The sequence below is a fragment of the Oxyura jamaicensis genome, chromosome Z, assembly GCF_011077185.1.
Source record: "Oxyura jamaicensis isolate SHBP4307 breed ruddy duck chromosome Z, BPBGC_Ojam_1.0, whole genome shotgun sequence".
In the NCBI taxonomy this organism is placed as follows: Eukaryota; Metazoa; Chordata; class Aves; order Anseriformes; family Anatidae; genus Oxyura; species Oxyura jamaicensis.
The window spans coordinates 70,614,758-70,628,656 of record NC_048926.1 but is presented as its reverse complement, the minus strand read 5'-3'; the positions used below and the strand labels follow the sequence as shown (position 1 = coordinate 70,628,656).

The following is a 13,899-nucleotide window of genomic DNA, read 5'->3' as shown; positions in this document are numbered from 1 at the left end:
GTTCACTTACGGGGTATAGTACCATAACTGTAATTTAACAATTTGAAATACATGATTAATGTTGAGATTGAATTTTGTGCTTTCATTCATGTTAACATTCCTATGTATGTCAAAATCAGGAAGGTAGCAAGAGCTGTTTATATTGCTCAAGTATAGCATAAACCTTTATATCTGTATAATGTCTTATGAAAATATTTTTTTTTTAAGTTCCCTGGTAGTAGTGGTTGATAGTCGGCTGAATATGAGCCAGCAGTGTGCTCAGGCGGCCAAGAAGGCCAGCAGCATCCTGGCTTGCATAAGAAACAGCGTGGCCAGCAGGTCCAGGGAAGTGATTGTCCCCCTGTACTCGGCTCTGGTGAGGCCGCACCTCAAGTACTGCGTTCAGTTTTGGGCCCCTCGCTACAAGAAGGACATGGAGGTGCTTGAGCGAGTCCAGAATGGGCTAAAGTTGCGCCAGGGGAGGTTTAGGTTGGATATTAGGCAGAACTTCTTTACTGAAAGGGTTGTTAGTCACTGGAATAGGCTGCCCAGGGAAGTGGTTGAGTCACCATCCCTGGAGGTCTTTAAAAGACATTTAGATGTAGAGCTTAGGGATATGGTTTAGTGGAGGACTTGTTAGCGTTAGGTCAGAGGTTGGGTTTGGTGATCTTGGAGGTCTCTTCCAACTTCTGTGATTCTGTGATTATTTACTGATGGTGCATTTGTTGGTCTAGAGAGTCAAAAATTGCAGATGGACCTGCAGAAGATGGAACTCCTGGAGGGCAAGATGACTGATGAACTGGCTTCTCTTAAAGAGAAAATTGAACAAACAACAGCAGATTTGGAAGTCTGTAATAATTTGCCAGCTCTGAAAGCATCAGGAGAAGAGAAGAGAAAGGTAATAACAGGAGTTAAGCATGGAAGTACATGAAATATGTGGGGATTTGTGTGGTTTTGAGCACCTGGAAGAGGGGAAGCCAAACCTATGTTTGGGAATTCTGACTGAAACAGGGCTTGCACAGTAGTGTAAATGAATCCAAATGCTTCTTAGTTTATATATGTGACTTATTAAATGGGTACATGTGGCAGGCTGTCAGCTGGATACCTTCTGATAACTTCCTTCCCACAAAATTTCCCATTTATTTTATCGATTTATCTGACCTTTCTGCTGTAATTTATGACGAGCCATAAGACTGAATGTAGCAATCTAACCATGGAACCCAACCAAAAAAATAAATCATATTGTCCTTTCTTTGCTGTAATATAAATCCCATCTAGAACAGTTCCCATTTCACTTGTGATAAATTTTCTATAAATTCTTAACATCAGCAATCACACTTGCACTGCATTAGTACATTCTAAGCTTACAACTTGTACACCGTAACTGTGGAATGTTTTCATTGTGATCAAGCATGCCTTGTTAGAGAAAAGCTTTATGCATACGGGGTTGGAACTGGATGATCTTTGAGGTCCCTTCCAACTTGAGCCGTTCTATGATATATCTTGTTCTGAAAGGAATTAAAACTAGCATCTTGAAAGTTGAATAAAAATAATCTGTCTTTAGCCCACAGCACATGAACTCATCCTTTAATCTGTTTATGTTTCTTTTTCAAATAGAGACTACAGGATGACAAGGAAAAATTAACAAAACGTAGTAATGCTTTTAAGAAAATAATGGAACACTTGAATGCAGAGTACAATACCATAAAGAGAGAGCTTCGGGAGAATGAGACACATTCTCAGGTATAGCTCAAGCAGTGTATCGTCACTTCAGTTGTTCCCTAGCGTTGTTTCTTCATACGCACTGTATGCAATGAATCAGCTTACTCATTCTCCGATTTTAAAGTATGTGTTGGTCTGTTTTTAAACAGAAATTAGTATTGTGCCACTAAATTTATTACAAGCTTTGGATTTCAAAGTTACTAAGAGCAGATCTTCCTGAGCTTAAGAATGTGTGAATCTTTTGTTTAAGTGTTTGCATTAATTTTGCTCAGAACTCTCTCCCTTCCATTACTTAATAAGTTTTGAGAACTAACTTAGAAAGCAACTAAAGGAAAAAAAAAAAGTCCCTATGTAGATCACTTTCCTTTTTAAAGGTATGCTGCTAACTTTTTTCTTTGCAACCTATGCTATTATTTTTCTTTCTTTTTCCCAATCCTTCTGCTCCTGGTAGACCACTAAAATTTTAGGGTTTGTTTGTGCTTCCTTAAATCCAAATAACTTTTGTATATATTTACATTTCAAAAGTGAATCAGAAAGAAAGGTGTTTACATCTTGTGATTAGCTTTGAATCTTCTATTTTAAACATTAATTAGTTCTTACCATTTTGGCAACAGAACTTTACTAGGTGTGGATGCACTGAAGGAAAATGCATAACCTCAAAATAAATGGAGAATGGGAATTATTTTCTGCATTTCACTTGATTTTATTGTTTTAGGTTATTGAGAGCTTTGCAGTTGTCAGAAGAGCAAATAGAGTATATTCTTAAAACAGCTGATTGCTCAACATGCATCAAACATTTTGAAGTAGAAATAGAGGTTAGATATCTTGAGGGTTTGGGTGATTTTGCAAGCAGTCCAATGTATAAGTTTTGGCCTTCAAGGAATTACTATAAAAATGCCCTGATCATTTCCCCTGATGTGTATCACATTTTTTAAACCTAGGCCCAATTACTGGCTGTATTGCAAGTAGCTGCATCTACAAAGGATACAAGAAATTTTTTTAGTCAGAAATATCTCACACATATCTAATGCTGTGAACCAGTGCACTTAGATAACTGATTCTTTGTTATAAAATTTATTTGGAGTAAGATAGCAACTATTTCATATCTACTAGTTTAAGAATAAGCTTTTAAATAAAATGTAGCAATAGACTCCTAAATTGCTGCAGTAGTTCTTACTGAAAGTTTAGTCTCAGAATGATTTTCAGATTTTCTATTTAAAAATAACATCTGTATATCTTGAAATGCAGAATCTTGAACAGTAGCATCAGAAAAACAAATATTATAAAATTGTATTGTAAGGAAGCAGCCATCGATATAATGTCCACATTCATTTCCTGTTGATGTTGAAATTATTGAAGAAGTGCCAGCAGTTAACCCACATTCTTACAATCTTCTCACTGCAGCTCTGTTCTTATCACAGCTTCTGGCATCAGACAGGAAACTTAACTATGGAAGAAAGGAAATTTCTTCTGTATAGGTCAAAGTCCAAGACATTGTCAGGAAATATTGTATCTTAGGTAATTTTAGATCTTACTGATTTTAAGAAGAGATCACTTTAATGATATGAAGTAAAATGAGAATTAATATGTCTCTACCATGTCCATCTTTCTCCCTCAGAGTTGCATACACCTTACCCTGTATGTACCATTGTAGCTACATGCAGTGCTTTTACATAAATAAAGTAAATGTATGAAGTGCTAAATTATATACAGATCATTGTATCATTGGCAGCTTAAAAATCATTTTGCCATTAGTTATCTTTGTGAAGTAACCTTGACCTTACAGGTGACAGAATGCAAGGTATTGAAGCATTTGGGGGGAGATTATTTGTAGAAAGTACCTGTGTAATTATTTTCATTTTTGGCTCTTTTTGGTTTTCAGCTTACAAACTTGGAGAGGAAGTGGCAGCACCATGAGCAAAATAACTTTATGATGAAGGAATGTATCCTTTTATTTAAGAAATACAGTAAAATTCACACAGTAGTAATTGAGGAAGAAGGCTGTTTTGTCCATCAGAATAAGACAGGACAGAATGGGGAGTAGGAGACAGAGGAGAGTGGAAAAGGTTGTGCTTTGCAAGTATCTGGTTAAACACTAGATATTATATATAGCAAAACTTGCATCTGTTGTCTGAAACAATTTTAAGCTGTCTTGAAGTATAAGATTTGGGTCAGTTTTGTAATTAGATTTCATATGAAGATCAACTTTGTATCTGTACGATCTTACCTGAATTTATCCAGCAAGTGTTGAATTATTTGAAAATTTATATGGAATGGTGAATGATGAAAAAGTAAATAATGTGTTTTATGCATTTAGGTATTTCTTATTACATAAAAGAGGAAGTCCATATCAGAGGAAAAAAAAAAAAAAAAAAAAGATAAACACACTAAGATCTGACAAGGAGATGCTTAAAAAATGGGCTGGGATGGTAAACTGTGTTGTTGCTCTCTCATTACATGGTGCTAATTAGAGGTCCATTACACTGTCTCCCTGACTAAACTTTCTCTGCGTAAGACCTTCCAAAACATCAGCAAAAACTTGCTGCAAGTGATTTTCATGAGATAGTTTTTTTTAATTATCAAAATAAATGAAGTTTTTTAGAGTTGATAGTTCTTATCTTGTACTATTTTCCATAGCTATTATAGAGATCTGAGTATGGCGTGGTTGCACATCTGTTTTACTTATTTATATTCAAATTAGGGGCTTTGAATTCAGTGTAGTAAATTCCTTTCTTTAAAATTATTTAGAAAACAAAAAATTTGAAATCTCGATGAATAGAATTGTTATATGTTTATAGTACAAATACTGTAGTAAAAGTGAAAGCAGAACTAGACTGCATCATCCAGCACTGTGTGTTTGACAATGGATATTGCTATGCACCTGAGAAAACATCCAAAATATATTTCAGGCAATTCTATAATAGTCTAGCCATCAGTAAGAAAAAAAAATGCAATGTAGGATCTCCATATAAATTTATTTTTTCATATTAGAAATATCCTATTTCTTATATATGAGAAGTGCTCTAATTCTTACGGAAAAAGAGAATAAACATAATACATCTTGGACAAAGATGCATTTAATTATCTATCTCTTTGCTAGTAGTGAATTTCTTTTGTTATATGTTTATATATTTTGGTTTTTATTATTTCAGAATATTATGTAGAAAATATATTTTTTTAAAATTGCCACTGCATTTAAAGGCTAGTAGAATGATTTATTTCAGGTGAAGTAAACTTTTTCTTTTTTTACTTGAAAAACAGTAATAGGCAGTTTAGTGCAGGTTGGATTGTTCTTTGCACAAAGCAATGAGGAACAAATGTTAATGACTTCGCTTTTTCAGGTTCATGGGAGAAAATACAACTATCTTAGGATATTACATACCTTTGACCTGTGGGCATCCTGCTGTTCTTTGAGATAGGATTAGGTGACTGTATGCAGACAGACCTTTTCTAGGCTCATAGAAAAAGGGTCTTCCTTTGTCAGTGATGTGAAGCCTTCTGATGAGCTGTGGCTCACCACCTCATGGCCCTGGTCATTCCTTGACAGATAACAGGGCTCACCAGTAAGTACCAGAAGAGACTGCTGACATTAAAAGAATAGAAGTGCAGCTGTCTCCCACTGTGGAGAAGGCTATGCAGAAATATTTTATTAAGGCAAGAATTTTAGATCCTATGATAGTCTAAAAAGAAGAACTTAACGCCTGACATGATACAATGTATCACCTACCTTTGCAAGTGCAGATGCTTACTTAAACAGATTTTTACATCTGCTCTAGCTACTGGAAAGAAGGGTCCTGTTTTTTTGGACTGGGATTTTTCTGGCTAGAGACCTGAAGTGCCAAAACATATAGCTTTAAATAGCTGAGTGCCTTGGAATGGTTTTGTTTGCAGTGTAACAATGGACAGAGTCTTCCACAAGGGACCTATTGCCTACATATATGAAAACAAAATTGACTCAAGTATATAAGCTCTTTTTTATCATGTTTGGCATGGGATGGTAGCTAGTAAATTGCTGTAAATCTTTTACATCCATTCAGAGTTTTTTCCCATTATTTGCAACTCTTGATATTTTTTGCAGAAGGAAACTTACTTTATTATGTTTTGCTTATGATCTCTAATTATGCTAATATTTATACTGGCAGTTTGTTTCCTTAATTCTTTTAATCAGTCATAGCAACAAAGAGTCAGGAGAGTGACTACCAGCCAGTAATGAAGAACGTGAGAAAGCTGGTCACGGAATACAACAAAGCTCTCATAGAAGCTTTACAGAACACCAAGAGCTGAACCCAAGCACTTCCTTCCTGCCCCCATGGACCAACAATGAAGGATGTGCAGAGGCAGCATGGAAAGCTGAGCCACTGCGCTCATGTGCTCACCACTGCTGTGACAGATACTTTTAAAACTATTTTTCCAAGTTTATTTTAGTAGTACTCCTTTTTTTGCAATGTTTGAAAATATTTAGAAAAAAAAATGAATTGTAGAAACATGTAGAACTAGAAATACTGCATAATAAGTGTAAAATCATCAGAATGTTTTACTGAAGCGCATTGCTGGATTGTGAAAATGAAGCTTCAGTATGCTTTACACAATGAATGTCTAATTGTCTTTTAGTCCTACCCCTGGCAAACAGAATGGGATTATTCCCTGAATAAGGACTGCCCAATGGAATCTCAGATGCATTATCTTAAATGAAAGCATGTAAAATAAGTAGTAATATCAGCATACCTTCCCCATTTAAGATAGCAATTCATAACAAGTAAAGGAAGCATGTAAGGACAACAAGCAGCCTCTTACGACAGAATTCTTTTGTATTATAAAGTCTTAAAATAAAAGCAAATTTACCTTAAGGATCTGTCAGCAAATTTTCATTTGCCAAGGGAAAACTGACTAACTTGTAGAGCATGTCCTTGTTTCATCTTTTTAATATAAGGACAGAACTATGATAAAATGTAGTGAAATATAGCTAATGCTGACCTTGTGCAGAGCATTTTAGTTTTATGGTATTCACCAATAAAGGAAGCGAAAGGGAAAATTATTTGTATTTTATGCATTGTTTTTTTCCCAAGTTTTTTCTTTTTTCTCAAGCTGCAGTGTCGTATGTAAACTCAACTTCAAGATAAAAACATTAAATAGAGATTCAACATAGAACAAAAACAGGACTGATCCAGAAATAATGTTCATTATGATATATACATGTCAGAAAACATTAAACCAATGATTTATTTCCCTCACATTGTACCTGTAATGTAATTATAAACTTGTAATTATAAATTGGTAGCTTCCTCTACCTTCCACATTGTAAACTAGTCCTGATCGAGAAAAAAAAAAAAAAAAAAATTCTAGGTACAAATCCTAGACAGACAGTAATCAGGGTAAAAAGAAGTTTGTTTGTTTGTTTGTTTGTTTGTTTGTTTGTTTAAAAAAAAAGTGAGGGGTTGGATATAGTTTCAATACTACCTTAGGAGAGTTCCTACGTAAAAGAAGAATACTGTGTGCTTCACTTCATAAAACATGTTGACAAATAATTAGAAAATTATCTGTCTGATAAAATAGAAGTTGTGTGTTTTTCTCCTTCAGTTTCTCCAAATCTGTGATCATCATTTTGAGTACATAGCAGAAATATGTAAAACGAACATACTGAAGGTTCTTGCAGAGAACACCGTACTTCCAATTTCAGCTCAATAACTGCTGTTGTTCTCTATATTTATGTCTGTATAATATTTAGATATAATGGAACAGGATTTGTATAAACCAAGGGATGTTATCTAGGGGAAATTCCCACTAATGTCTCTTCCTTCCTGACAAAGTTTCAGCTATTCCAGAGAGAGCCCATTATTTGCTGAGATAAAGTTGAAGTCTGATATTCTCACCAATCAAACCATCACCTAGTGAGATCGCCTCCTGAATTCCATTTCTGCTACAATAACATATTTTAATGAACAATGGAAAGAAGCTGCAGACTGAATAAACAGGCTGCTTTAAATTTGCTTTCACTCAAGGCAGGGAATGGTTTTATTCCTTAGCTGTGATTCTGTAGTATAGCAGAGTAAAATTTACAGGGTTTAGTTGTGTTTTGTAATGTTCCCTTGTGATAAAAATGCTTTCTCTAGCACCCTGTTGAAGGTCTCCAGGTTGCCTGTTTCTGCCTGAGAATCTTGTTGACCATGGTCATAACATCTTTGGCTCATGAAGGGGCTCATCTCTGAGCCAGGAAGGGGCATTAATCTCCTGGCAGGAGCTTAAGTGTCTTCATTAATAAATTTTTCCCAGCTGTGATCTGAGTTAATTGTATCCATATCTAGTTCCTAAAGTCTCAGTTAACCTTTCTTTAACTCATCATTTTTTTTGTAGCCAAGTTTAAGTACCAAACATACACACAATGTATGCAATTTAGAAACTGTTCTGCTCACTTGTCTCACAAGGGCTGAAGAGAGGGAAGGATCACCTCCCTCAGCCTGTTGAAGACAAGTCTTCCTAATGCAACCCAGCATATTATTGGCCTTTTTCACTGTGAAGGTGCACTGCTGGCTCATTGTCAGCTTCCTATCCACCAGGACCCTCAGGTCCTTCTCAGCAAAACTGCTTTCTAACCAGTCAGCTCCCAGCCTGTGCTGGTGCCTGGGCTGTTGCTCATGGGGTCAGGACTGAGCATTTACCTTTCTGGAACTTCTTGAGGTTCCTCTCTGACCATTTCTCCAGCCTGTCAAGGTCCCTCTGCCCAGTGACACAACCAGTTGGTGTATCAGCCATCCCTCCCTGCTGTGCATCATCCACAAACTTGTTGAGGGTACGCTTTCCCACCATTCAGGTCATTAGTGAAAAGGTTAAACAGTACTGGTAGCAGTACCACCTCTGGTGGCACCACTACTGACTGGCCTTCAGCTGGACTTTGGGCCACAGATCACACAGTGAGCCCTGAGCTAGTTTTCAGTCCATCTTACTGCCCAGTTACCTAACCCATGTTGTATCTGTAAGGAAGTTATGGAAAAACAGCATCAAAAGCCTTGTTAAGCAACACCTATACCACTCTCCTTGACCACTGAGCTAATGACTTCATTGGAGAAATCTGTCAGGTTGGTTAAGTACATTTTCCCCTTCATAAATCCATAATGACTCTTCCCAGTCACCTTTGCATTCTCCATGTGTCTGGAAATGATTCCAGCATTAATTGCTCCATGACCACCGCAGAGATCAAGGTGAGACTGATGAGCCCCTAGTTCCCTGGCTCTTCCTTCTTCTCTTCCTGAAGATAGGAGTGATGTTGTTTCAGTCTTCAGAAGCCACTCCCAATCACCATGGATAAAAGAGAATCAAAGCTGTTTCTTTTAAATTGTGTTGTTTTCTTTCCTTGTGTTAGTGAGCTTAGAAAACAATATGCAGTGTTCCTGTGAGCAATTTCAGACATGCAGAACACTGATACATTTTTAATTATTTCTGTCTGATAGTATTGGTCAATGCTTCTTAATGCTGGAATGTACTACTTCACAACTGGAGGAATACATTCCCAAGGTGAAGTGGTTGTAAAGTCTTTCAGTATATTTCCATTTTTCTGCTGCGCCAGATATGAACTCCTGGCACCATACAGGACCACCCAAAAAACATACCTTACATCTGAGAGCATTGTCCAAGCACTTCTTGAACTCTGGCAGCTCAGTGCTGTGACCACGTCCCTGGGCAGCCTGTCCCAGTGCCCGACCACTCTGGGTGCAGAACCTATCCCTAACATCCAGCCTGACCCTCCCTGTCCCAGCTCCATGCTGTTCCTTTGGGTCCTGTCGCTGTCCCCAGAGAGCAGAGCTCAGCACCTGCCCCTCCACTCCCCTCGTGAGGGAGCTGCAGGCCGCCATAAGGCCTCCCTTCAGCCTGCTCTGCTCTCAGCTGAACAAACCAAGAGACCTTAACCCCTCCTCATACATCTTCCCCTCCAGAGCATTCACCCTCCTCTGAATGCTCTCTAATAGTTTTATATCCTTCTTATACCATTCTTCTTAGTATCTCCTTTGAAGAGACCGCCTTTGAAATATTTTTGCCTCACACTGACAAGGCATCTGGGTGGAGTGGACATCACAATTGTCTGGAGTGAAAAAAAATCTTGGATCCTGAAAAGAGACCATAAAACCAGAGTTTACGTGAATACATTCACAACAGTGAATACTAGCTGAATGCTGTAGACATCAGTAGGTGGCAACTCCAGCCAGAGCAATGCTGCAAAGTGCAGGTTAATCAATGGGAAAGAGGACTGAATTATTTCCAAAACAAATAGCTGACATCTTTTTCAGCTAGGAGGAAGGAAGCCATTCAGCATTTCATAACCACATAGATGATTGGAAATCAAATTCCAATTTTGGTCAATCATTTGTTGGGATTGGCAGACACTTGGAGCAGAGGAAGAAGCATTTCTTGCCCTTACTTGCAGTCTAAACTGATTCTCATTTCAGGAAGGAGGACTAACCAGACAATATACCAGAAAAGTGAAATGAAGGAAGCGTCCCACATTTAAAAAAAAAAAAAAAAAAAAAAAAAAAAAAAGAGCCAGAAATGTAAAATGACCTGCTTTGTTTTCTCTTGTAAAACTAATTCCATGAAAGCTACATTCATTAAAAATGGCTGAGCTTGATTCACTGGCCACTGGTATCTTTGGATCAGGCCCAAGATTTCTGCACTGCAGCAAAGAACAAGTAGGGTGCAAGAGATCTGTCTTGGACACACAACGTGAGTTTACCCACCTGCAGTGGCGGTGAGGGGGACTCAGCATATCTGAAGATTAGGAAGCAAGAAAAAAAAAAACAAACATGCTTATAGTAGAAAGAATCAAACAGTACTATCATTCATACTACGCATGAGAGACAAAATATCAGATTAATGCCTTCAGATTTTCAGTATCCTTCCTTTTCCTTATTTTTCCTCTAAATTAAATGGGGAAATGGTGTTTAATGGGTGGACTTGTGTTCAGGTTTGCTGTATTTAAAATTATTCAGAATTATTGACCTTAGTGTACAATATTGAAGTCCTTTATTTATACGTATATCTACATTTTAAGTTCTCAGTTTAAGGAAAGAAGTGTATTTCTTTCACACTTCCTTATTTCAAGAATGCCTAAAACTATATTGTTCAAATACTCAAAAACATTATCATTTAGAAATCTTCATCTCAGAGAGGAGAGGCTGAACTTAAAGCCAGAGCTTTCCAGTGAAGGAACTGTTACAGATCACCAACAGTGACTCTACTGTTAACCAGTACAAGATTTTAGCCAGTCTGAGGGGGATGTAAATTTGGAAGCAGAGTCAGGAGACAGCATATTTCTCACTAAGTTGCACTTGCCAAAGGCTGGTGATCTGCACTGTATTTTTGTATGAAAAGGGGGTTGTTTGTATTTTGGGAGAATTGTTTGACAATGTAACAAATAAGTTAAAAATTTATTCAAATCTTGGATGGAATCACTATAAAGTTTAGTAATACAGCCATTCAAATCAAAGTTATCATTAGATTCAAATCAAGAGAGAGATTATTTCAGTGAAAAATAGTGGATCCTGCAAACAGGATTTAAAGAATAAATATTTGTAATGTTAAAGGATAAAAACACCATCCCTGAGATCTCTTCAGTGTGACCTACTGCCTGGGCCTTGGAAGCTATAGTCAGATCTGCAGACATCTTGTACTTAAGTGGCTTACACAATTAATCTTTATTTCTCCAAACTGCACAGGTAAGACACTTGCCTCATTAAGGCACAGCTACTCTGTGAAGACTTACTTTTATTGCCTGACATAATTTGTGATGATTCAATGTTAACATCTTAAAGGACATTTGGATCTACATTTGTTACCATTAAACATTATACAGATTCATTCATCTTTCAAAATTCATTGTAGAAAAATTAAGTAGAAAAACAGTAACAGAGAGGACAGAGAGGAGAAAAAATATAAGCTCTGTGGTTTCTGCTCATCTCCTGTGGGATGACTTCTCTTCCAGGCTGCAGAATCCCATTTGTCTCCAGACTTCTTTTGACTTTAGGGCAAAAGAAGCAGGAGTATTAAACTCCCTTACACTTGTACTCCTATAACTGATCCAATCTTGGCAGAGAAACACAAGCTTCAATTTGGGTTAACTTAGCACATGTTCAGGATCACCCCTTTTGGCATGCATTTTAAAAAAGAGAGCAGACATGCTCTAAAATAGGGAAACAATGTGGTCATAAAGTACTGACATCAAATATGCAGGTTTGTCCTTTTCACCCACACAGTGGGATAAAATTAACTTGCTTCTTATTTATGTGACTTTGTACACATTTGGAACCATCAGTGGCCAGCACCACTGCCTGCCCTTCACTTCTTACAGTTTCACTCTCCAAGAAGTTCTTAAATAGAGTTGGTCCCATTTGTCAGCAAAGAATTGGGAAACAAGAATTATTTTTTTTGTCCTCTGCTAACAACTGGTCACTCTAAAATCTACACAAAGCTTCCTTCAGCAAAATATAAGTGACTCACAAAGCTTCCAGAATGCAGGCATCAGGCCTTATTCAATCTGCTTGATGTCCTTCTCAATGCCTTTACTGATGCAGAAGTCTTGAAGGACTCCTGTGTTGTTTCATCTGCTGAACCTTCCCTTGAGAGAAACCTTAAGTTCCCAAAGGATCCCGTGTATGATTCCACTGTAGAAAATGCCATTTTGTTTTATTTACATGGAAAACAATAAAAGCAAAACTCCCTTTGGCTAAGGCTATCCTGCAGACTGTTCAAACTCAGCCACTTCCCACACTATGGTCTCCTGAAGACCCAAGGGAAGCACCTTTTTGACAAGAAAACAACAACAACAACAAAAGCTGAGCAAAAAATAAAAAATCATAGCTCTACCTACACACCTGCCTCCCCCTCCATCTTCTGCACCACCAGTGCCCAGCGTGGGGCTGAACCCTGTCTGCAGTACTCAGCATGGGATCAGCCCGTGTCTGGATGCTGTCCCCACTGCCAGGGCCCAAACCATGGGGCTGTCAGGCCGTGGTCAGCCCCAGTAGTGTACATTGTTCTGTGGAGGACAGCGGGGTCTGTGTAAGGAAGGCAGCTTAAAAGTGTGTAATTTATGAGCTCTGCTCCACTTTAGCTGACTGCAGTGAGCAGTACTCTTGAAGGTGCTTCACTGCCTCCTGCTAGCACATACTAACATCATGTCAAGGACAAAGTAATGGCTTGCTTCCAAAAAGCATAATGCAGCCAGACACTGTGGGAGGATATGTGTTTTCTGCTTAACACATCTACCTGATTAAAGAAGTGCAGAGTGGCATTGTTTCTTTTTCCTCCTCGCATATTTCCATGAGCTGCAGTGTGCATGAATGGATTGTCCTTGAGACAAGCATGCTGCTTATCTAGAAAGGAAAGCCTGGTGTCAGGAGTTCACAGCACTTGACATATCATAAAATTAGCTTTTGGCAAACAGAGTTTTGAAAACCCAAGTTTAATGTTATGATTATATTTACATGTCAAAAGACAATTTGTTTCCCTGCTTTAATGAATTTAAAGATGCGTGCATGCTGCCTTGATGGGTGTGCAGCTAGATGTGAATGCTGATACGTGTTCACCAGCAGTTCACCACCAAGAAGTTCCTGAGGTAATACTTCAGAAAGCACATGGGGCTGGTCAGCCTTTCTGAGTCCCTAGGTGCCTATGGAATAGCCAAGAGGTGATGCTTATGGCGTACAAACACAGCTGTGAATCCACCTGAGGACGTGCCAGGGGCATGTCCACTGGTCAGCCCAGAAGCCAACAGCCTCGATCAGCCCCATGTGCAAAGAAAGTAAGAGTAACTAAATACCTTGTTTTACTCTTCCTGCCATCCTCACTTTCAACCATGTTTCTTTTACTGACAATATGGTTTTGGGGGGTGGGTGAAGACAGTTAAATATGTCACACACTTAAATATGGGTAAATCAAGCCAGAATAGTGAACTAGTTTAAATTCCAAAATTTTGTCACATGACTAATTCTGACTTCAATGGGAGCAAAAATCAAAGTGTGTTGTTTAAATGCCTTCCAAATAGAGACAGAAGTAAGCTTAAACACTTGTTATGCATTAAGTAATTTTTTGCTGATTATTTTATATATATATAATATGTATATATATGGATGCTATTCTACATTTCCTCACCAATGAAATGATAGACTCAAATAATAATAATAATAATAATTTAATTAAAAAAAAAAAAAA

The 13,899-nt window shown here is 37.7% G+C and overlaps 1 protein-coding gene across 2 annotated transcripts in view; it reads left to right on the top strand.

The window, feature by feature from the left end:
* The window catches only part of IFT74 (intraflagellar transport 74), a 41,965-nt gene extending 34,147 nt beyond the window's left edge, over positions 1–7,818 (top strand). Inside the window, exons 16-19 of one of the 2 annotated variants that reach the window (XM_035310793.1) lie at positions 714–877; positions 1,597–1,722; positions 3,584–3,644; positions 5,870–7,818. In XM_035310793.1, coding sequence (XP_035166684.1) covers positions 714–877; positions 1,597–1,722; positions 3,584–3,644; positions 5,870–5,985 — 467 coding nt within the window. In that variant the 3' untranslated portion in view covers positions 5,986–7,818. Of the gene's footprint in view, positions 1–713; positions 878–1,596; positions 1,723–3,583; positions 3,645–5,869 lie in introns of those variants that run through there. The other variant, XR_004746359.1, reaches the window with a different exon arrangement.
* Positions 7,819–13,899: the final 6,081 nt, after the last annotated feature.